Genomic DNA, 24,708 nt, shown 5'->3' with positions numbered 1-24,708 from the left:
GTCTGGTTTAATTCCGGTTCTAGTCTTCCTGACCAATGGAAGCGGGTACCTGTGGACCTAGCACTAGTGACGACCCCACAAAGGTGGTCAAGCCCCTGACTCCTCTCATGCTGCGTCTGCGCAGTTTTCCTCGAACAGTAAACGATTCCCTGGGTTTGGGTAAGCTCAGGGGCACGCCATGTGCACAGGATGCCAGGAGGTGTGCATTCTGTGTCTGCGGAATGACAGGACCCAGCAGGGCTGCCGGTCTGCGAGAGCGAGCCGCGGTGGAGGGCGCAGAGCCGGGGCGAACTAATGCGTAAAGCGCACGGGGTTGGAGAGGCCCAGCTTCTCCCTGCGCGCGGGCGCCGCGGGTGGGGGCTCGCGCCCGCGCCGACCCGGAGCCGCCGTCCCATTGGCCCAGAGACACGCCCGTCCCCGAGTGGGGCTTCCAAAGTTTCATTGAAGGTGGAGGAGTGCGCGCCCGCCCGGGAGCCGGGGCTGCGCGCAGGGGCGAGGCTGCACCGCGGCGGGCGGGGGGCGCGCTGGCATCTGCACCGCGTTCGGTTTTCATTTTATTTTTTTAAATTGAGGCCGTGGAGGAGGGAGTTGGAGCCTGACGCACTGCTTGTGCGCTTTCCTCTCGATTTCTGCCCACGCTCGCACGGTTCCTCCTAGTGAGGGAGGGACTCGCAGCGCCACCCGCGGACCAAGAGCGCGAGCCCCGGGCTGTGGGGGATGGTTCTGCGCGCCTGGCCGCTCCCGCCCGGGTCCCTCCGGCCCGAAGCCGGGGGGTGCAGAAGCTGAGCTGCGCCGCCGCTCGGGGACCCGCCGCGGGGCCGCTCGGGGCGCGCGGGTGGCTGCGAGAGCCCGGGCCGAGGGCGGAGGGCCGGGCGGGCAGCCGAGGCACGTCGGCTTCAGAGGGGCTTCCGCGGAGGAAACTCCTTCAGCGCCCGGAGCGACGCCCCAGGAGCCAGGCGAGAGGACAGCACGCCCTTCTCGCCCCCGTTCCTCGCTGCGCCGCCCCGCAGGACCCTCCCGAGTGCCCCCTCCACGGCTCCCGCCCCGGCCGCCCGCGGAAGAAGCCTCCGCCGCGGGACTGGGGATTCTGCGCTGCATGGGCCGGCCGCGGCGGGTCGGGCGCCTGGCGAGGGGACTGCCGAGAGCTTGGTGAGGGGCTGCGGAGAGCTGGGTGAGCGTGCCCTCGGGGCGGACAGCGCGGCGGCCCTTGGCGAGGCGATGCCCCGGCGGCTGCGAGCCGCCGGCCGCAGGAGGCCCTAGGCGGGCATGGGCCTTGCGCCCCAGCCCTAACGACCCTCGAGCCTCGCCCCTCTGCTCGGACTTGTCGGACCGACGCGATGGCCTCGGAAGTGGTGTGCGGACTCATCTTCAGGCTGCTGCTCCCCATCTGCCTGGCAGTAGGTGAGTGTGGTCCTCTCCCCTAGGTTACTTGGGAATGGTGGAGGGGGCTCCTGGCGGGGGAGGGGGGGTCCGAGCAAACCAAAGTTAAGGGCTCTGGGATCGGTTCGGGAAGCCCGCGCCGCGGTCCGGGTGCCAGCGGCGTTAGACGCGCGCTGTCCCAAGCTCCACAGCCTGGCGATCTCACTTCCCGCGCTGGGGCGCACCATGGGGGCTCTCTTAGCCGTCTAGTGGCAGAGTCTGGGTGACCTGGGGGGGGGGGGGGGGGGCGGGGATCGGCATGTGCTGGAGGCTGTGATGAATTTGCTCACACGTGGATTTTCTTTCGTGGAGTATTGACTTGTGCACAATGGATGCAAATCTGCTGCAAGGCGGTTGTAGGTGCAGGGCAGGACCATACTAGAACCACCCCCCCCCTCCCTCGTCGGTCCCCAGACGCACAGCGCGCTGTGCATCCAGAAGGTACTGAAGCCCTCTCTCCCCCTCCCCCTATCCCAGCAAGTGTCATGGAAGAAGTGGGGGACTGGCCGCTGTAAAGAGTAGAGGAGGGAGAGGGTACTGGGAAACAGAGCTTTCAAGTTTGTTTGTTTCTTTCTTTCACCTCCACAAAAGCCCTGCAACCAAAGCGCCGCACGCTGAGGCTCTAGACCACCAAGACCGGTCCCGCCCTCCAGGCGCCGCCCTTCCAGATCTTTAAAGGGCTGGAGAGCGGGACTGGGGCTCCCTGGGACTGGCGAGAGTTAGGGGCGGGCCGGAAGGGAGCCTCTGACAGCTGCTCCAGGATCTCTATTTCTGCAGGGCTGGCAGAGCGGTAGAAGCAACTGGGTGTCAGGTCTGAAGACACTGGCAGCCGCTTGGAGGGAGGGAATTTCTGAGTTCCTCTCTTCAAAATAGGCGGTGCGAGTAGCATTGCATTTAGAAAGAGAGCGTGGTCTTCGAAGAAACCACCTTTTTGCATTTTGCCTGAGGTTGAGGACTCAAGATCACACTTAAGCGGAATGTTTTGAGGTGCGAGTGATCCAAAGGGGGCCCTGGACTGTTTCGTGAGGGTGGATCCCAGCTACCGGGAGGATTTTGTAGTCAGCATGAACACGCAAGAAACTTCCGCGGAAAACCCGAGAAAGCTCTCAGAATGGAAACAGTCTGTACGTCGCAGGGTCCTGGGGCAGCAGGAGGGGCCAGGGCGCGAGTGCTGGCCTCGTCCTCTACGTCACCGTTTGTCTTGAGGCAGGACCACTTTTGCAGGGATCTTTGTCCTTAATATCAGGTAGATGAGGAGCACAGCTTCCACGAAGCTGACGTGGATCTCTCTCCGCTTGTTTAAGTTTGAAAAGAAAAAAGGTTTCGGGAAAGCGATTTGGTTGAAACAGCGCCGGGCTACTTCTGGGGCGTTACCCTTAGGTCGTGTCACGGTCTGGGACCGTCTCAATGCCTGGAGCGCCTGGCATCCTGCCTGGCACATTGGCTATTTGCCGAATGGAAGCTAGTGCTTGCTTAACAAGGGGATTTCAGCGTGAGGACCTGTTTGTGGTTGGCAGTGCTGATGGCGGAGGAGGGCTAGGCAGTGGCACTGGGTCAGGAGGCACTGTTTCCTCTCCCGCAGCCCCTCCACGCCCCACGTCACCTGCCCCCGCAATCCCTTTCTCCCTCCACCTCCACCGCACTTCTTCCCCTCCCTCCCCTCTCCGCGGGGTGGCAGCCTGCGGTGACAGTCGGAAGTTCGGCAGGTGATCGCCTGTGCCAGCTCGGGCCACTCTGTGACTTGCACAGCTGACTGAGCGACAGGCTGACCGCCAGAGACCTCGCCCTGAGCTTCAGCTCTTGCAGGACCCAAGCCCACCTGGGGTTGGGGCCGTGTGGTGCCGACTGGTTAGGGTTGGCGGTGTGCTCCGCAACGCCCTTCCCTGGAGCTGTGGGGCTCTGCCCTGCTGACGGGCGGGACGGGGCTCCCGGACGCGCGATGGCTTCAGAGCGGCCGGGAGGCTCCCAGGGGCTCAGGGCGGGGCAGGGACCACTGTCCCGCGGATGGAGTCCGGACACAGCCTAGCCCCTCTCCCCCCGCCCCCTGCCCCCTGCCCCCTAGCTTCGTCCTCCAAGCCCCGCGGGCCCCATGCAGTGTTCCCCGCCTGCAGGCAGGGGCCCGGGGGTAGGCTCGCTCAGGGTCCAGGACGCGCCTGTCCGCGCCGCAGCCCCGACCTTCCTGGAAGGAGAGCTGCTTCCAGGGACTCAAAGATGTCTGCCCAGCCCGCCCGCCCGCCCGCTCGCGGTCCTGCTTCCTGGCTCCCGGGGCAGCCCGAGTTGGCCTAGAGGAACCTTGGCCGTTTTCCCTTTCCAGCTTATTCCCCTGGATTCCCACATGTCTTCTGGGTACAGGGAGGCCAACCTGGGTGTGAGTGTGAGTGTGTGTGAGTGCATGTGTTTGTGTGCTCGGGGTGGGGTGGTATCATCTGTGATCTGGCCAGAGGGCGGTGGAGGCCCCCAGTTGGGTCTAGAGCCTGTTGCTTCACCTACCCTTGTGGAAGGCTGACCTGGGGGAAGGGGAGGAACATGGCCTTGGACCTACCCCTGCCTGGAAGAGATCCAGAGCTCCTGGGAAGACCAGAGGTCCGACCGCTTAACGGAGCCCCTTACTTGTTGGCCGCTCCTTAGGAAAGGCCACCCGCTTCCAAGGGTTACCGTTGCCGTTGCCTTCTAATCATTGTGATTGTAGGGACAAGAGGGGGCTGAGTAGGTGTCCCTTGATTTGAGCATTCAATTCTCTTCTACAGGAAGTGGATATTTTCAAGGTTATTGGAGGGTTTTCAGATCCGCCTATTCCCAAAGTGCTACTATATCAAATATTAAGGTTTCCTTAACATCCTGGGCATGGGAGTCAATGATCTGGTTGCCATTAGAATCGATTTTTACATTTTAGCCATCTATTTTTATATCTGGGCGAGGCAGCCTTCAAGGCCAGGTCTTTGCAGAAGCTCGTGTGTTCTGTTTAAGCCCATTGCTCTAACATTGATGTGCACATTATTTTTCACAGAGATGCCCCAGCCTTTTCACCTAAAGATGGATGTTAAAAATTAACTGCCATTGTGTTTAATCTGATGCTTAAGGTTTTTCTTTTTCGCTGTAAAAGAAGTTCACAGAGAAGTGATAAGTGAAATCAAGCCTCTTATGTGCAGGTGTTCTGTGGCTCTTGTGTGTTAAAACAAAACCATAATATAATATATTGTTTGCTGTCCAAAGTGAACATCTAGTAACAGATATTCCCACATCAATAGAAACTGGAAATTTTAAGGATCTCCAAAATTGTCCCTGACCACTTGGGTAGTCATTCCGATTTTTTGTTTCATACAAATAATGTGTGAAAAAAGACAAAACCTTCCATAATATTATGCAGTCTTTAATGATTGATTATAAAAATATCTGATAATTGTTGAGCACATTAGAAATATTTGTATATTTATTTTCTTTTAGCATGATTCTACTGTATATAATACAGTATATGGATATGATTGACGTTTATGTTTTGAATTTACTCCTGGCTCGGCAATGGATTGGTGTATTTCTATTCACATGCTCCTGACCCATTCATTCCATCTTGCCTCATGTTGCTTGGAGTTCTAGAAGAGCTGACTTACCCATTTTTCAGGAGGAGAGGAGGGAGCCTGGTGTGGACAGACAGATTGTGGGAGTATCACCGGTTTCTGCTTCTCCCAATAAAGTGAGTGGGGCTTAGGAAAGAACAGAGCAGAACAGGAAGCTGTGTTGCACGCAAAAAGAATCAACCAACCAACTAATGCTCTGAGGGAAATCACCCTAGGGTAATAGTGCACATCCAAGAAGAATCTCTAAAATTCCCTGTAGAAATAGTTGGCTTAAAATCTGAGCAGAAATATGAAGTCACTTTTGAAATATGTTTGGTATCGCTATCTAAACATTATTTTCTATTACATAGTTTCTTTTCCGTGTGTAGCATATGTCATTTTGAAATCACACTTACACACACCCGAGAATTACAAATGAAGCCTAATCAGAGGTCAGAGGCTCCCAGCAGTGGGGCTTTCAGCTGCTGAAGAAGGCGTTGACAGCAGTCACTTCTGTTTCTGTCGCACCTTCTCAGGCTTGTATAGGTAGATCATATTTATCACTTTCAGAAAGGAAAAAAGTAATAGTGAAAAGCATTAGAAATTTAGAGTTTAATTCTAAAATAAAATAGTCTGTAAACACAGATGGGCTTGATCATTTTGTCCCCTGGGCTGTGGAAGCTGGAGTTGGGTGTGTACCCTGTGGGTGGTCAGCGGGCGTGTCACTTTGCAGGCACTGTGCACTTGTTAGTGGCCAGAGATAAGCCAGAGGTATTGGGTTCACCTCTGGGAGAGGAGGCTGATGTGACTTGGCAATTTAAGAGCCCTCCATTCACATCCTCTCTCTGCCCTTGACCGTGTGGTCCTAGTGGGTTCTCTGTGTGTGTGTTTGTGGGGGGGATTTGTTTTTTTGGATAGTTGTGAATAGTGTGCACTACACACCTTGTCACGCCTGCCACACTACAGGTGCTCAGAAAGGGAGGTCTTATTACTGCATTTATGAAGATGATGAGAAGAGCAGAGATGTTTGAGGAGTGTCTTAATAGAAATTAACAGACTAACAGGTAGTAACATGAGTCATAAGGAGACTGAGCAGGTACGTGGGATTCATATGAAAGCATTGTAGTACCTTCCTAGGGCCAAATTATGCAACTGAAATTTGGTATGTGTGTGTGGCAGAAGGATTTTTAATTATCAAGATTTTCCCACCAATTTTACTCAATATTCTATATATCTGCAGCTATATTCCAGTTAAATGATATGTTCTCCCTAGAACTATACTGACAGTGTTTACGTCTGTCTTTCTGACACTACACCATAATTTTCAGAGTCTTTATTAATGTGATTTTATTTATCTATTTTTATGCGGCATTTTCCTTTTAGATTCTATGCTACTTACAGTTAATTGTATATGAAGTTACATAGTATACTTTTTTCCATAAATGTTCAGGAGAACTTGCAATAGTGTAAGCACACCTGGATATTTAAGAGCAATTGATTAAGAACACTATGATGATACAATGTATATAATGTAAAACATTAAGTTTCGTAAGAATTGTAGGTTTAAACAGTTGTTTTGAGGACGTGGAATCCGGTAAACAAAATAAAGCAAATATCCCATTGAATTGAAGGTAAACACAAAGTTGTATTAGAAAAACATTTGAAAAATATTTGGCTGTAAGAGATAAGCCCGGATGAAGCCTATCCCATCCATCAGACCCTCCGAGTGGTCTTTCCGACCCGTTGGGGACATGGCGGCATCACGAAGGATGGGGAGACAGGAAGCCACATATGAAATAGCTGTGAAGAGAGCATCAGACATATAGTTTTTAACATCTTCATGAGTTCTGAAGTGACCAATAATTATCTAATGGGCTTAGAGGTTTTAGCTAAGTCATTTTTAAAATTTAAGAGTGATAAACAATTTTTAATTTTGTTTATTGGTGGGGTTTTTAAAAAAATCTATGTATAATAGCAATTAAAAAAATGTTTTTCCAGGATCCTGCAGAATATACGATTTTTGTTTGCCTTGTTTTATCAGATAGGATGGTGATGTTTTCTGATTAATAGCCTGCTATTTTTGAATTCTCCTTTCTTGCTGTATTGGTAGGCACAATTCTGTATTAAACTAGGATATTATGGATGGATGCATTTAAACTTTTTTGTATATGAACTTCAAATTTTAAATACATTTTATAAAAAAGCATGGATTTGGTGTATCTGTGTGGTTAGTTCTAGCTTTCTGTTGCAATTTCATTAGTCATCTGGGGGTGATGGTTTTGCTAAGACTATAGTTGCTCTCTTAGGGAGTTATTCATTCCATTGCCCAAACTCAAATGATTCTCCCATCAGTATTTTTCCCAACTCTGAGCTCTCCCCCCCCCACCCCCATTTAGACCTGACTCGGTCGACACCAAGCATTTTATCTTTCTCTGCAGCCCTCTCTGGTGTGCTCGGTGCTCCATATCAGTCCACCCCTCCTCTCCTTAACCCACACATGAACAACAATGTTGCCGCTGCCGCTCAGGTGCAGGTGCTGTGCAAATCGAGTGCCTGCTTTTAGATGTTTCTCTAGTTTTGTCTGTGCTTCTTCATCTTGGTCAACAGAAGTGTTGGCTTGGGCTCACATTCTGTGTGTCCTACAGTGCTGGAGAACCTCAAGCCTCCACCTTGGCATCTTGCCCCAGTTCCTCTTTCCCATGTGCTGAGCAGCATGTGCCTTCCACGGCTCAAAGGCCCCCAGAATCTGGTCTGCACTTCAGAGTACTTGGTGCATTTCTCATTCCAGCCTCCCCTCAGTCAGATCAGGCAAACCATCCTTGCCATCCCCACCTTCAGTACCGTGCTTGGCCGTCAGCACAGCACATTTGTATTACTGTCCTGGTAGCAAGTTAATTCTCTTCTCCAGGTGATAGATGGTCCTCTCAGTCAGTTCTAAGCAAAGATGCTTCTGTTCTTCACAAGTCCTCTTTTCAATATAGGTCAGGGTAATGATGCTTAGATACGAAAACTTTCTTTCTCTTACATGATAGTCAAGATGTAGGTGATCCAAAATTGGTATGCGAACTGTGCTCTGTGAGGTTGCCCAGGGATGCTGTCATTGCTCTGCTGTCTTGCATGTATTGCCTTCATCCCTGTGGTTCAACATTGCCTGTTCCCATGTCCCCATCAAGCTGAAGGATGGACGAAGCAAACACAGAAGGGGCACTCCTTCCTCACCCTCTAAAAACACAACCTGGAAGTTGCATGACTCATTTCTGCTCACATCCCATTAGTCTGAATTTAATAATATTATTCACTTACCTAAATGCAAGGGAAACTGGGAAATGTCATCTTTATTTTGGCTGGCTATGTGCTCAGCTAAAAATGGGGGGAGCGGTTCTGTTGCAGTGATAGAGAACAGATACTAGCATACAAATATCAGTCTAGGCCTCGTGTAGATGAAGGTAGCTTAATGTGCCTTGCAGAGACTCTTGACTTTTCTACCCCACGAGCCCCACTTTGCTTCTAGACCTATAACTAGGCTCAAGTCCCAGCAGGCTCCTAAGTATGAGGTACAAAGTGTGGTCCATGAGGAGGTGGGCTACACTTCAAAAGAACGGCTTGATTTTCTCAATTTATACAGAGGGAAATCTGAGAAATGTGTGGGAAGGGGTATTAAGGGTGTGGGATAATGGTGGAAGGAGCGTAAAGTTGGATCTGGCCAAATTTACTGATATGGAACCACTATGCAGAGATTCTGGAGTCAGTGTTGTTACTCCAGGGCTTAGAAAGGGCTCTAACTGGTTGGTTGGCTGGAGCATGGACCAAAAGGTGACCTACGCCAAATGAAGTTGAAGTGTCAGACCTACCTTGCTATACTGTAGAGGAAGGGATCCGAAAGTGGAGGGAGATTGGAATGGCGGAGTGGATTTATCAGGTAAGACCAGCTTGCCCACCTTGGGAGGGTCCACAGGACACACCCTTCTCCACAATCGTGAGATATTGATTTGGGAGGGGAGCCCCAACATCCTTGAAGAACTCTGTAGGTCAGAAATTACAGTGGGAACTCCTGCCACTAAACTGGGGATCCTTAAATATAATGAGGATATTTGGATCCCGTGCACCAAGTGGCCCACTTAATTGCCAAAGGCGAGGTGGGTATAATTACCATCATGGACAGCAGAGTCAAAGCAATACTCAGAATAGTCTGACTCGCAGAGACCTAGGGCATTGGCTTGTTGTTCATGGCGTTATGAGAAGTGAAATAGATCAGCAGTCTACTAAATTCTGACTTGATCTGTGTAAGTGGAAGAGTTCTACGTCAAGTGAACAAAAGTCTGATTTGAATCCCCAACACAGAGAGTCGTGCCCTCTCAATCAACTCCCAGACTTGCTCCAGTTTACAGACTTAGAACCCCTTGAGCGAACGGGAGACTAGGTCCTCCTGAGGAAGGACCTGCTACACTGCCGGTTACACTTTCATTTCACTTTTCCCTCCCCATTTCTGTGAGTAACAAATCTCTTCTTTTAAAGTGTAAATATTTGTGGAAGGGTGACTACCTGTCATCTGTATGCCAGTGTAAGTTAGTTCACATAGCTTATTTTCCTCCTATCACCTGGTTGAGATGGAATAGACATTTTAACTGGGTGGGGACAGAGAGTTGTTCAGTGGTGAATGCAAGTATGGTCTGGATCCCGGGGATATTTTTTAGGGACTCATAACATCACTGGGCATTTAAGGGCTTACCAAGAAGAGTTCCAATACCAAAAGTAACACATCTTTCCTAAGGCTAGCTCTGGACACAGGAAGAAGAACATACAAATTCTTTCTCTTCCTCCTTTTATTTATATTGGGGTGTGTGTGTATGACTTCTGACATCCAAGGGGACACATACTGTTTCAATTAAGAGCCCAAGCTCTAAAACCTGGTTGTTTAAGTACAGATCTTGGCCTGTCATACTAGCTGTGAGACCTCGATTAGGTTGTTTGACCTCTCTGTTCTTCAGTTATTTCACCTGTAAAATGAGTTGATAACAGTACCTAGGTAGGGTTGTCGCAAGGCTTAGATGGCAGTGCTTGTAACATGGTTGGCAAAGTGCCTGACACATGGTAAGTACTCAATAAATCTTAGGTTTAATTATTAATTCTAGACTCAGAATTTAGGCATTATTATTAGTCAAAGGTTAGTTTGAGCACCTGCTCGTCAGGAGCAACAGTTTCCACGGGTGGATAATTCGGAGTCCCAGTCAACTTCCAAGGAAGCTTTGGGACACAGCCTTTTGTTCTAAGTTGTGGACTGTCTGGTCCTTCCCAGCCCCGCCCCCACGCCATTGGCTGTGCTGGAAGGCCTGTGTGCTTTGTTCATTGTTACCTTTGAAACAGCGTGGCATCTTCTCACCTTCTTCATTCTCCTTCCCAGGCAGAATGAATGCTTTCCTCTGTTGTTCTAGGGCACTTGGTTCAGAGTATCACAGGGTTTTGTATTAGTTACATGATCACTCTCTTCCCTTTTATGCATCTGCAAGCTCAGGGACCCTGTGTAATCCCTTTTGATTTCCCCAGCACTAACTTACTGCCTAACATTTAGCAGATGCTTAAGTTATATATATATAGCTGTAGGTTTTCTAACTGCAAAGATTGTGTCCGATTGTTACACTTCAGCTGTCCAGCAAGGGCTATGACACAGTGAACACTGGAGAAGTATTTGCCCGTTGTTTAATTAGCGAATTCATGGACAAAATTTTTTCTCTTGAATAGCACAGAAGTCTGAAAATAGGGAAATAGAGTTAGGTCTAGCTCTTATAGCGATTGGTTTTTCTGTCTTTGAATGTGAAATTCCTAACAGTCTAATTTACGCACTGTGCAACCTTCAGAAATGTGAATTTTACAGTATGGTAATTAATGCCTTTACTTGCTTTGCAGTGAATAGAGAAGGAAAACCCATCTGATGATGGTAAAGCTTGACTGGAGCGTCGTCCTTGAAGTGCATATTATTTTTTAAAATGTTTTCAGCTCTCCTGGAACCACACAAATCGATCTGTTTTCTGTTGTGGTCAAATCTACTAGGTCAGCAGTTTTGCCTACAGGAGTAGAAAAGGAGGAAGAATGTAGAACCTTAAGAACCTGATAATTTTGAACCAAAGTTCCGTAGAAGTGAATTGTATATCTGTGCAGAACTGAGTCGTCCCTGCTTCTGCCATTTCTTCCCTCCTTCTGCGTTCCACAGACTGGACCTGCCTGCCCGCAGTGTTCTGCCTCAGCCTTGCCTCAGGAATATGCGCCCCTGCTAAGAATCTGGGCAGTGAATATTCTGGAAAGGGCCTTGGTCTGAAGGTCTAAGAAACGTCTTGATCCTGTTAATAATGAGCTGTGTGACTTTGCCACATCATGAAACTCTGTATTCCTCAGTTACATCATCTATGAGATGGGGTGTTCAAGGCTAAGAAATATTTTCATGATTCTCCAGGAATATTTCCACATGTACCTTTTTTTCAATATTAGAAGGTATTACTGTAAAGCACTGCGTTTTTGCCAACACACCAGAATTTTTATATCTAAATTGTTCTGGTCTCTTAATAACTATCGTATTTACATTGTTTGACATTTGACCTCAAAGAAATGTTAGCAACTGCTAAGGAAACTAATTTAGTATCACGTTTGGTATTTGACTGAGGATTTTCAGCCCAGTGGTATGAAGGAGAGACAATCTAGTTAGGTTTTATAATCCTCATATTTCGGTGATAATCCCTCACTTGCTCCAAACACAGAACCACACACACCACGCATCATCGGTGGTGATCATAACGAGAACAGCAAAATGCCTGGTCAAATTTCCCTTAGAATTGGCTGTATGTGGCTTTGCAGAAATAAAGGAATTTTACCACCCATAGTTTATGATCAGACATGCCTAAAAGGAAAAGCAAACCACTTAGAATTATTAATTGAAACTAAATGAAATTGTAGGGACATAGAAATATAAGCAAGATTTAATTCAGAAAAAGATGTTTTGAGTAAAATATTCATTTTTATCACAAGGTATAGCATTTCAATGACATTGTCAATCTGATCAGTTCTTAGCTAGACAATTCTATTATCCAGAAAGCGACTAGGAGGAGCACAAAATCTACAGGTGTGTAGGTCAGAGTCACAGCTGAGGGCAGGGGCCAGTTCCCACATGCAGGTGCCGCTGTCACCTGGCTTCAGAGATAGCTATGGGAGTGGGAGCTTCCTGCACTTCCTCGCCTCCACTCACTCCTCCTCCTCCTCCACCCCTTCCTCCTCCACCTCCTCCTCCTCCTCCTCCTCCTCCTCCTCTTCCTCCTCCTCCTTTTTCTTATTTAAACTAAAGACTAGAGCTTGCCCAGCCAGGCTAATCCTGACTCTTGTTGGCCCTGGGGCCTGAAGTCAGTGCAACTGGTAAGCAATGAAGGTTCTTAGCTAGAGCCAGGCCCCCCACCCCTGTGCCAGACAGAGTTGCTATGGTACACGGCCCCTGGTGGGTCATCTTCAGGCAGGAGAGAGGATTAAGGATCAGACAACAGGCTATGGGAAGAGGGATAGTCATAAAATGGGATTTGTTTCTGGGGAGCCAGTATTTTCAGAAACCTCCAGCTCCCTGGAGTTTTTCATGAACAACCACAAACTTCTTTAGCAGTAATTTTCAAAGCATCATCGTTTTTGCTCTTGCATTTCCTTAGAGTCACATTGCATTTTTGATCCATGTTGGCGTTGCCTAACAACTCTACCTCATTCGTGGGGCTCAGCTTATAATTACTTTGGGCTGTGTTCAAGCATTAAAACCACCTTCAACATGCAACAATTTCCCACCATCAAGGTTATTTAAAAGGGATGTGGCACAGGTCCCAAAGCATTTCTTAAATTGGGTATCAAAAAGTTTTGAGCAGGGGCTGGCCTGGTGGTGCAGTGGTTAAGTTCACATGTTCCACTTTGGCGGCCCGGGGTTCACCGGTTCAGATCCCGGGAGCAGACATTGCACCACTTGGCAAGCCATGCTGTGGTAGGCATCCCACATATAAAGTAGAGGAAGATGGACACCAATGTTAGTTCAGGGCCAGTCTTCCTCAGCAAAAAAAAGAGGAGGATTGGCAGCAGATGTTAGTTCAGGGCTAATCTTCCTAAAAAAAAAATTTAAGCAATTATCTTTAGAATAGAATACATCTTCCCACGGTTATTACCTAGAAGGAAACAACTCTCAGATATTATCTTGCCCTTATGACACTGTTGGGTTCCGATATTCCAATATATCCATACTTCAATTTGCATATTAGATCCACTCCTGGAAAGTATATTCTAATGTAGTTCTGGCCGTCAATGAGGGAGCAGAGTACTATGTCAGATAAAATCTGTTTAGAATATAAATTTGAATATGCACATAATGTATTTGCTTGAGAAGAACACATTTCAGGTGTAGTTTTAATTGTCCATTGGTGACTTTGTTTCTTTCAAACACTGTTTTTTTATTATCCTCTGATTTTGAGCAGCTTTTCTTGTTCCCACCCGCCATGAGATCCATATACATTTTCCAGAATTCACTAAAAGAATACTGTAACCCAAGACTGTTCCATAATGTGCCCAGCTTTTCCTATCTTAAAATAGCACTGACTTTTTGTTTACTCCAATGTCAAAGAAAACTCATGTCTGGTTTTTTGTTGATTCACATCTCTTTATCACTTTTGACATTATTGCTTTCTAGGTTTCTTTTTTGGCTATTGTCCAAGAGGAGTCTGACAGTTTTTAAAAATCTCATCTTGAAGTTCTCTATGATCATTTATATCTTCCCATCTGTGTATTTCTGGCTCAATTATTGGCTTTCATCTCCATCTCAATTCTCAATAAAAACATGAGAAGATTTTTTTGGTTACCTAATTTCTTCTGTCTCCTTAAAAATTAAGCAACACGGTGACAATGTCAAGGAGAGACTTAGAAGTTACTCGTGGTGTCTGAGCTCAGTGCTGGCCCCTGGGCACTGGTTTTCCTTGCTTCTTTCCTTACAAGATCACTCTGTACTCCGCACTGCGTGCCATGTGAGGGGTCTCAGCTCTTAGGATTCTTGTTTCCGCACTAACAATAAGCTATTAGATGTTTGTTAAAGGTCTTTGTCATTTATTCATTCATTCTCGTGTGTGTATTTCGAGCAAAAGTAATTCAATTGCATTGCTTCGTAAACACTCATCATTTAGCACCACAGTTCTTCTGTCTTCTTGATGTTGTTCCTTGAATGAGTCCAGAATGAACACGTGTTTTGGTTTGTTGTCAGCAGTTTTCTCTAGAGAGCGCCACAGATGTCTGTCTGATGTGTGGCTATGTAAATACGGGGAATGGCTGTCTTTTATCAGGTGGAGGTTAAGGTTTATAGACGCTCGACCCAGAGCCGATCCTGGGCACAGATGTGACATGCGCACACACAGTTCAGCACTATCCCACCACCCCTTCCTTGCCCTTCAGTAACAGCTGCTTCCCCAGCTCCTCTTTCCTTTCCCTTCCTCCGCAGGCTTCCAGGGCTTTTCCAGGGAGGTTGAGGGGTGAGGGGAAGAACCTAGGCTTTTGGGTTAAGCAGAGAGGGTTTCAAACCTTTTTAGACTGCTCATTAGTGATAAGATCAAGACAAGTTGAAGTTGTAGCTTTTCTGAGCCTCAGTTTCCCCATCTAAAAAATGGCAAAAATTGTATCTATCTCAAAAATAACAGTAAGGAGTAAATGAAATGATGTTCGTCAGGCGCCTAGCACAGTGCTGACAAATTAAGGGCTAACGGAATGTTCTATTGCTTCTCGTCCTTTCTCTTCTGCTGCCTGGGCCCCTCTACCCACCTGTCTTCTGGACACTGTACCCTGGCTGTAGCCTTGGCTCTCTGGTTTGGAGCCTTGGGGATTCATAAGGCAGCGAAGGAATGTGTTACTGGCTCCATATGTTTGCCTCCCAGGAGCACCTGGTGTTTAACAAGGCAACAAGTTGCTACCAGAAAGAGAGTGCTCCTGAGGATGGAGTTCAGTGACTGATGAGGACAAAGAAAGGCCAGTTCTGTTTCCATCCATGGTGGTAAAGTTTTCTGAGGTACTTTAATTCAGTTATAATTCTGTAAAGAGATTAGTTGGTAAAAATATACAAGGATGGGAACTAAGGTGGTTCTGTCTTAAATAGTGGTGGGCTGTGGATGAAGGTTATGGAACAGTATCTCAGGTTTGCTATGTTAGGTCAGTGGTAATACAATATGTAGTAAAGAAAACCTATTTTCATGGCTCATTAAATAACAGAGCTGTATATATAATGCTTGAGTTGTATTTCTTTTTTTTCTTTTAAAGATTGGCACCTGAGCTAACAACTGTTGCCAATCTTTTTTTTTTTTTTTCCTGTTTTTTCTCCGCAAAGCCCCCTAGTACGTAGTTGCATATTTTAGTTGTGGGTCCTTCTAGTTGTGGCATGTGGGACGCCGCCTCAGTGTGGCCAGACAAGCAGTGCCATGTCCTCACCTAGGATCCCAACGGGTGAAACCCTGGGCCGCCGAAGCGGAGTGCGTGAATTCAACCACTCGGCCACGGGGCTGACCCCCTGAGTTATATTTCTTGGTTGATTTTTTTTTTTTCTTATTTTATTTCAGACACTGAACTTAATAGTCATAAAATGTCTTATATTTTAAGTTTTAGAAATCTTATTTTTCCTACCTGATTGTAATTCTTCTGATATTTGAATTTAGTAAACATATTTCCAATTTGAGATTTAAATAACAATCAGGTAATTTCATTAAAAAACTGGGTGAAGTTGAATAGTTTTCTTTGCCTTTTGAACCTGGTTTAAACTGAGTATGTTAGGTGTCAGACTAGCTCCAAAGAGTATTTTTTACAATTCCTTTGAAGATGGCTTGTTTAGTTGGATAGATTTAATAATTATAGTTCTCTGATTTAAGCATTTTTAAAGAACTATTTAAGAATGAATGATTTTATAATAAAGTGAGCCAAATATTGAGAATTCTAAAACAGTATAAAAAACTATTATATTTTGCACAATTAAAAAAAAGGAAAACTTTGAAGACATGATACAAATTTGATTCTCTGTTTATCTATAAATATAAAAATTAATAATTTTGTAATAAGTGGAAAAACATTAAACAGAGTAAATAGTTTTCAGTGTTTAATTATTTAATCTTATTTTCTGAAGATATTTTAAATACTTTGGGGGTTCAAAAACTTTTTCCTCATAATAAGGTCAAAATTCCTGCAAAGAAGAACGTTTTCTGTTATGTGTCAGATTTCTAGTCCCTGTGGGCAGTGGGCTCTGCTTGTCCAGCTCCACTCCTCATACAGTTAGAATGAGCTGTGTAATCAAGACTCCTATGAAGTTCTAATACAGTAATTGCCCCCAAGTTTGAAGCTGCATTTGCAATTCCACTAGGTATCTCGTACAACCTTCTTGTGAATTCCATGGCGGAACCTGCAGGCACATTACAGATGTAGGATCCTGTGAATTTCCAGCAAGGGATGTTAAGGGGTCATAAGTCCCATCACAGATCTCCTGTGAGGTATTAAAATCAGTGGACAGACTCACTGAGTGCACAGGTTGTTCTGAATTTGTTTATTAACATTTGCATATGTAATAGTTATCTACCAGATATTAGCTAATTTCTCTATGTGGGAAAATAATGAGCAAATAAATGAAGCAGAACTTTGAATATTTAATCAGTGTGAACGAAAAGAATTTGTTAATTCAGACTTGATGCCTTAATTACAGTAATTGATTGACACAATCAGGAAATGCGAACATCCTTGCCAAAGTTACCTATTTTTATAAAATCATGGCTATTGATCTAGGTGGTTCCCGAATGGGTCACATCAAGGCAGACTTTGATTCTGCTTAAGAAAGAAAGTGACTCACCTGTGCTTCTCACACTCTACTGCACTATTTTTCTAATTTTTCCTCTTTATTGTCAATTTCATACAATGCCATGGAAAGTCACCACACAGAATTAAATAGTCACCATTTTAATGGCAGTAGAGCATCTGGTATGGGGCCAGCCTGCCTTGATCTGATCCCAGCTCTGCAGCATGGAATCTGTGTGATGTAGGGCGAGCCACTGTCCTCTCTGCAGGTCAGATTTCCCATATGTAAAATGGGGAAAATTATAGGACCTATCTGATAGGATTGTTAAGAGGATAAAACTTAGAAGTGCCTGGCATATTTTAAACCTAAATGTGTAAAATACCCACAATTTATTGTATGCTTATTCTGTGGAAAATTTGAAGAACCTGAAATAGGGAAATTGCTTGGAATAGTTGACTGATTTATTCAATCTTCTAAAAAATTTACTAAGTGACTGCTTTGTGCATATGACTGTGCTAGGACTGTGAGGAATGCCAAGGAAACAAGTGGGCTCAGGTAGAAACCGCCTGGCACACGCCAGGGGGTAACTGCAGTGGAAGGTGGCCACAGTAGTGTTTCCATGGGTTTTGTAGACCAGCTGGATTCCAGGCATCATCCTGTCACATACTAACTTTATGATCTTGGGCAAGTCTGGTCTTGAACTCGTAGCCAATAGAATATGGGGGTTTGGCTGTCGACCCCAACTCTAGTGGCCTGTGACTCAACTGTTCACACGGAGAGTGGGAAATGCCACCCTAGCCATTTCAGGGGTGACCTTGTGGCTCGGAGAGAAGGATGCTCATGAAATCATCTACTGTTTTTCCTTCCCCAAGGGGCTCTTTGAATTTTATGATGTGTTTCCTGTTGGGAAATATTTCCATTTTGCATAGACTTTTAATATTTTAATCCAGCATTTTATGGCAGTGAGATATTAAGAAAGAATTTTACGATTAGATATTTTTGAGAAATGCTGAGCTAAATAAATGTAAATGTTATTTGTGGCACGACTATACAGAGCTTAGTATTTAATGCAAATTGTGACTTTCTAAGAGTTTGGTATAACATGCAGTGTTTCCCAGACCTAGAGGACCCCTGCTTGCTTCCCTCGGCACTGGTGTTCTGGGGAGCGTACACTGGAAAATTCTGTAGGAATTTTGAACTAAGTGGTAGACCAGGGAAAGAGAGTACTTTGGGATAAGGGACCTTTCAGAAGACCCCAAATCTATTTTTAGGTGTGGACATGAAACCAGCCCTGACTGGTGGTCACTGTCAAACCTACTAGGGGATAGAATACACCTGATTATCCTCTTCTTCATATGTTTGCTGACTTATCTTTGTCCCATCATTTATTTTAAAAGCAAAGTGGTCAAAAGGAGAGAAGCTGTTTTAGAGACTAGATATTCCAGTGTTTGTTGAATACCTGCAAATTACAAGGCTATCAACATTTCCAGTCCAGCAGCAGCATAGTGAAACAGCAGTGAGGGCGTTAAGATGAGCAGGACCGCTCTTGCAGCATGCCCGGCGTCCTCTCTGGTCTGCCCACTGCAGCAGCCTCCGAGGGGCTTCCTGCTTCGGAGACCTCTGTGCGGTCCCTCCTCCACAAGCTGTCGCCTTGATATTTTTAACATTTATGTCAGAGGTCATCCCTCTGCTTTAAAACCTCCAGCGCTTTCTCATTGCATATGAAAAGCAGACACTAAATCGCTAAGGTGGCATAGAAGGCCCATGGTGCCTGCACCCTCTAACCACGCTCGAGTTATTCGGGTTCCTCAGAAACAACTATTTTTGCTTTAAGGCCTTTGCCCTTGCTGTTTGCTCTGATGTGCAGTCTTCCTTTAAATGTCACTCGTCAGGGACGTCTTTCCACACCACCTAAACATCCCCCCGCTCACTCACTGCCACATCACACTTGTGTAGTTGTCTCCACGGTGCTTATGACGGTCTGATTCCTTTCATGTGAGTGAGTTTGTTCATCATTATCTGCTTCCTACCCCTTCAGTTCCCTTCCATGCTCCCATTTCAGCATCTTGAACAGGCCCTGCCTGAAGTAAGAACACAGTTCAATACATTACACTGATGTTTACACAACAACCTGGGAAGTGGCGTCACCACCTTCATTCATTCCTTCATTTATGTCCCAGTTTCCTCTCTGTAAAATGGAGATAATAATGGGACCTACCTCAGAGGTGACTTGTAAATTAAAAAAATTAATGTATTTAAAGTGCTGTCAACACAGCATCTGATGTAGTAAAAATTTAATAATTATAAATAATTATTATGATGCTGATCTTTTATTGGTTCATTCAACAGTCATTTATTGGTCAACCAATTTGGCTAGATTCTGCACATACAGAAAATGTACAAGGAATGGTTTCTGTTCTTGAGATTCTCCTTAAACTTTAGGTAGTCCACATTCGCTGTGGTCCCCGGAATGGGAAATTGCTAATGGTGTCCATCTGATTGTGTAATGCCACTGAATATTTTGAATAATGGTGAGAGGTGACCAAGAAACTGAACCAAAGGCAGGAAAAGGAGTTCCTGGTGTGTGAACAGTGGCTCTTTCCTCAGCCTGGCGACACTAAGATGAAAAAGTCAGAGTACTTGCCAGTGGGAGCTCGTAGTCCGGTACGTGCACTGAGATGTGTCCTAGAGTGAGTTAGAGGACAAGGGGAACAGAGGATGGAGGGGAGTATGCTTGACTAATCACCACCAAGACCCACTTTCAGAAAATGATATAATATAATGATATAATAGAACTGTAACTAAAAAGACTTTGTGTTGACGCTTCTGGAAATTTTTACTTTAAAACAGGGGAGTAAAGACTTTAAGCCAGAGTCTCACTCTGGACTTTTACGTCCGGTTATTTTGATGTAGGCCTTCTGTGGGCAGGACAGAGAGGAGGAGGCAGGGTCTCCCAGCTGCTCCTGGTGTCGTAAGGGCTCGGCTGCCCAGCTGTTCCACTTGTAAGGCAGGTCCAGGGGTAAGTACAGACTGAAAGCTGGCATACTTGGGAAAATAACAGAGTTACACATACTTTGATTTGGGGTGAGGACAGCACTCCATGGATAAAACCATTGGCACTTCTTTCCTGTCCATCTTTTGGTAGGCTGTCTCTCTCTTCTAAAGTTGTACAGCAGACCTGCGCTGAGAGTCCCTGCGTTAGGGGATGTAAATTACTCTCTCTCTATTTCTCTTGGCTTATTTTATCTCAGACATGCTTAGCCACTTCATGCAATCAAGTTGATGAAGAGCCAGTGCTGGCAAGGACATCTAAACACTTCAGAAAAATTGGCACTGCTCAAAGAGAGAATCTGAAGTTGCTGTGAGCCAGGGCTAGAAGGTTGTCCTGTCTGGGGCTAGAGTCTCGCTCGCTCTCTCTTTTTTTTTTATTTTGGCATAGAGCTACTTGATACTGGCTTTGAAGTTTCTTTCTTTCTTTCCTTGTGGTTACAACAGGACTTCATAAAACCAGAAGGCTCTTCCCTGAAGGGTAATCTTTTATTTAGAATGAACTGTGTCTTGGTTTCCTCAGAAATGTTGCGGAAACGATGCAACAACTTAATGAAGTGTGCGGGTCTTTTAGCACTAAACACGAGTTTTGTCAACGAAATAGAGTGATGTAGTTGTATGTGTGGTAAGAATGACTTATTTACTTCCTCACGTATTTTAAGATAATGGCAAAAGTTGGATTTTAAAATTGTTGAAAGGCCTCATTCATTATTGCAAGTGCCATAACACTGCTGACGACTCAGTAACAACGTCTTTTACCTGCCGATACATTGCAGTTTATAAAACACGTGGGTGTACTATTTGCAGTATAAGCTCAAGGAGGACAGGGATTGTGGTTTTCCTGTTCATTCCAGTATCCATCCCATTGCCCAGTCTGGATGCCTGGCAGATACAGGGCTTTCTGTGTATGTGTGTGCGCCGAGGTATGTATGCCCAAATACTTAAAGATAGGGGTTCTTTCTCTCATTAAAACTTGCAAATGCTCTGTGAAATAGGTATTACCATCTTGAATTGACACACAAGGAAATAGAAGGAGGAAGTAGGTTTTACATGAGAAAATGAAATGTTTAGCCACAGAAAAAGTGATTCTCAAAAAGTACTGACTCTTGTAAGTGTTCCTAATCTGGATCTTTCCATCTCTCTTCTCCATTCTGCCAGAGTGGTCTGTGTAAGCGCACGTGCAGTCCGATGCATACCATGTCACATTAGCTTTTAGCCTGGCGTGCATGGTTCTTCTGAGGGGCAGGTAGAGGGGCCAGGGCTGCCTGCTGGATCTTTCCTTACTCCACCAACAGGAAGGGCAGTGCTGGTGTCTCTCTGAGGGTCTTTTCCTGGGGCTTGACCCTCCTAGAGTCAGGTTTCTGTCACCGCACTGGCCTTGTGCTGGCCGCTGTCTAGAGGGGCAGATGGTGTGAGGTCATGATACTCCCGCTTTAATAACTGTCAGCATTCAGAACCTTTGGCTTTAACTGCTAAGTTTAAGGTGTTCAGCATTCTGTGCATTTCTTCAGGGGACGTCTGTACACTAACTTGTGTCCTATAGGTGTTTTCAACTAGCATTTTTGGATTGTTTTTGTCTGTTGCACGTTGCTGTTATATTTCTATGGCCTAACACAATAAATGATTACTTGAGTATCACAGCAAAGGCTGGGAGGAACTAGGAGTTAATTTCATTAATTCATTGTCTTCATTCAACTTGGGTCCGTATATGGTAGCTGTTGTGATCCTAGAGGAGTAGAAAGTCGCAGAATGATCTCCTCTCACGTGGCTCAGTCTACTAGGCAAATATTGAGTAACTTTCCCATGTTCACCTGCAGTTAGCCTGAAATGAACCTTATTAGACTGTTGCTCATTCATTGATTCAACAAATACATGTTGAAGATATCTGTCTGCCAGGCACAGTACTGCTCTGCTAGATATATCTACGCTCTGATGGTTTTCCTTTACAGTGAATGAGACTGTGTGGATCTCTGCATTGTGTAGGCCTTAACTTAGATCTGTTTGTATGCTTGAAAATGAAAGGATTTGTTCCTAAGTATTCTGTGGTCAGGCTTTATGCTAATACTGAGTGGTCTCTATTAATTAACCTAATTTAGTGAAGTTTTACTTGTCTACAATATTAGCCAGCTTTAATTTTCAGGGAATTAAATGATTAAGACTTGTTAGCTTTAAAACCCCAATATCGAAGGATTTTATAGAATTAAACTGTCAGCATATTAGAGTGACCATTCTGGCTGATCTTGGATGGATCAAATTTTCTCCAAGTGTCTTGTAGAAAAAATCTTGTTGAATTTAGGGGCAAGGTCTCTGAGACTTTCCCTCCTCATTAATGTAACTAATAAGTTTCCCCTCGTTTTTATTAATAGAAAAATCTATTTGTGAATAATTATTTTAAAAGTTTTATTTCAGAAATTTGGCTTGTTTTCTATACAGTAAAGCTGCTAATTCCCATGATGTTAGAGCTCAGATACAAGGGCTGGCCATATGAGATGGAAGCTATGTGTGAATGTTTGCTCTTAGGCCAGCGTTTCAAGAAAGGAAAATTATGATTTTAGTTTTTCAGATGACATTTGTGAAGTAAAGTCATTAGTGAGGGCATTCATTGCCATTTGCGTCTACTGTAGGAGGCTACCAAGCGATTCTTGGCTAATTGTCTAAATCGAGACTTTTGGAAGGTAAATCTTGACAATATCTGTCAGTGCTACTGGAAAAGTTGAAAAGTTCTAAATGATATTGAAAGAAGTCTTATTAGATGAATGATTGTAGAGTGAAGTTTATACATTCATTTTACATTATAATTGAAATCGGTAATTGAACAGAACAATGAGAACATGTCTACAGATCAATGAGAGGTTCCTTACATCTATATTTTGGTTATGGGAATATGTATAAATATGTCTTCTCATTGCTGGATCTAATACTATAACAGAGATCATTTTCACTGCCTAACCACATTTGGTATCAGAGAAGGCCTTAACTTTTCAGACTGTAAAATCTTTTGGAATTCAAAGGAGAGACTTTCCAAGAGATATTTGAGTATGTTGGGGAGCATGAGCAATTATTGAGCAAGCTGAATTCCTGAGATGTGTGCGAATAACATAATACTCCATCAACTTTATTGATTAATGGAAAAAATAGAGTTGACATCATGTTTTGCTGAATTTTGTGTTTTTTTTGTGCTGAGGAAAATTAGCTCTGAGCTAACATCTGTTTCCAATCTTCCTCTTTTTTTTTTTGTTTGAGGAGGATTTCCCCTGAGCTAATAACTGTGCCAGTCTTCCTCTATTTTGTATGTTGGTCCCTGCCACAGCATGACTGACAGGTCGTGTAGGTCTGTGCCCAGGATCCAAACCCATGAACCTGGGCCACCAAAGCAGAGTGTGCTGAACTTAACCACTATCCAATGGGGCCAGCCCCTGAATTTTGTATTTTTAATATAACTGTATATTTCTTTATAAAGGTGAGTTGTTCAAATTAATATGTGCTTTAATTTGCATATATTCATCATTTTAAAAATATATAAATAAATTATGAACTGAAAAGATATATTTCCTCTCAGACCACAGGTCCCAAGACTATAGATACAGCAGAAATAGGAACGTCGTGGCCTTACAGAGTTAGGTATTTGATTCCTGTTTACATAAACATCCTCCAAGCCCTGTAGTTAGGATTATAGAGAAGTTTCCTTAGATTCAGATTTCATTTGGGTAACTACAGTTTCCATAAATTGCTGCCTCTTTTTTGAAGTCTTCTTTTTGTATTTTATCCTTTTCTGGGTTTGGAGTTACAGACTGCTTAGCAGTCTTCCAAGCCGCTGGCGGGTGGAGTCAGCAGCCTACTTTCCTACCTGGTGGCCTGCCTGGCCCCCTGGCCCCCTGGCCCTGAGCACTTACACGGTAGGTGTTCAGTACAACCTGTTGCATTGTTTTCTTTCTGCCAGGTTCCTAGTTGGGAACCAGAAAGCGGGCGAGCATTTGTCCTGTTAAATGCTGCGGTGCCTAACTCTCCTCAGGATGTGAAGAATGCACCCAAGAAAATTTAGCTAACAATGTCAAGCAACAAAGCATGTCTTTTTGAGGAGAAGCTATTTTGTGGTAAATATCCTTCATTAAAAAGATGCCCCTGAATGTTCGCCCGCTCGGGTCCCGGTGATGGGGTCTTGCTGGTGCTTTGGAAGAGATGTGAAGTTAACCACAAGGGACTTGGTGCGCTCTGGATTGCTAGTGACTGTGGCTGGTGGTCGTTTTCAGCACAGAAGGTCTGGAACACCGATGGGCAGCGGGACTGCAGCACGGCCGTGTGGATGGGAGGCTCGTGCCCCAGGCAGTCCTGACTGGTTCTCTTGGACGTAGTCTGACTGTCTTAAAATAATTACAAATTAGAATACGGAGCAAACCCCACCCCTAAACTCGCATGTTGATTATCAAAACCACCACAATTTTAAGAAATACCAACTCGTTAGTAATTCCAGGCTGTGCTTGATCTTTCCTTGCAGTCACATTCATGCAATTGTTTATTTACTGTAAGAAACTGATGGTTTAGTGTATTTTAAGCCGCAGAAAGGAAAGTTGTTTTGAAACAGTCCCTCCTACATTCATTCCCTGGCATGATCGTTCTCTGTGTTTGTATCAGGGAGCTAGACTCAGTGCCTGCAGGGGTCCGGATGCTGCATTTACGTCTGAGAACCACGCTTCTTTGCCTTCTCCCTACTCTGCAACTCTGCTACCTTCGTACTTCGTTGTTAATGTAAACCAGAGAGACCAAATTAGCTTTTAGCAGAGAAAGCCGCAAATACAGTTCTTTTAAAACATAATTAGGCAAAGAGTTATCAGTTATCAGTTGATGAGTTTTTAATTGAGCCATAATAACTTG

The 24,708-nt window shown here is 45.0% G+C and overlaps 1 protein-coding gene across 12 annotated transcripts in view; it reads left to right on the top strand.

Annotated features, from left to right (window-relative positions):
• Positions 1-862: 862 nt before the first annotated feature.
• Positions 863-24,708, top strand: part of PIEZO2 (piezo type mechanosensitive ion channel component 2) — a 418,970-nt gene continuing 395,124 nt past the window's right edge. For all 12 annotated transcript variants that reach the window (XR_011420922.1, XR_011420921.1, XM_070220589.1 and 9 more), the window contains exon 1: positions 863-1,401. Coding sequence is in view for 10 of the 12 variants with exons in the window: in XM_070220589.1 (XP_070076690.1) it covers positions 1,338-1,401 (64 nt within the window). In the remaining 2 variants the exon portion in view is untranslated. The remainder of the gene's footprint in view (positions 1,402-24,708) is intronic.

The sequence above is a fragment of the Equus caballus genome, chromosome 8 (assembly GCF_041296265.1).
Source record: "Equus caballus isolate H_3958 breed thoroughbred chromosome 8, TB-T2T, whole genome shotgun sequence".
Lineage (NCBI taxonomy): Eukaryota > Metazoa > Chordata > Mammalia > Perissodactyla > Equidae > Equus > Equus caballus.
Note: the sequence above shows the minus strand (reverse complement) of the source record. Positions and strands in the feature narration are given on the sequence as shown.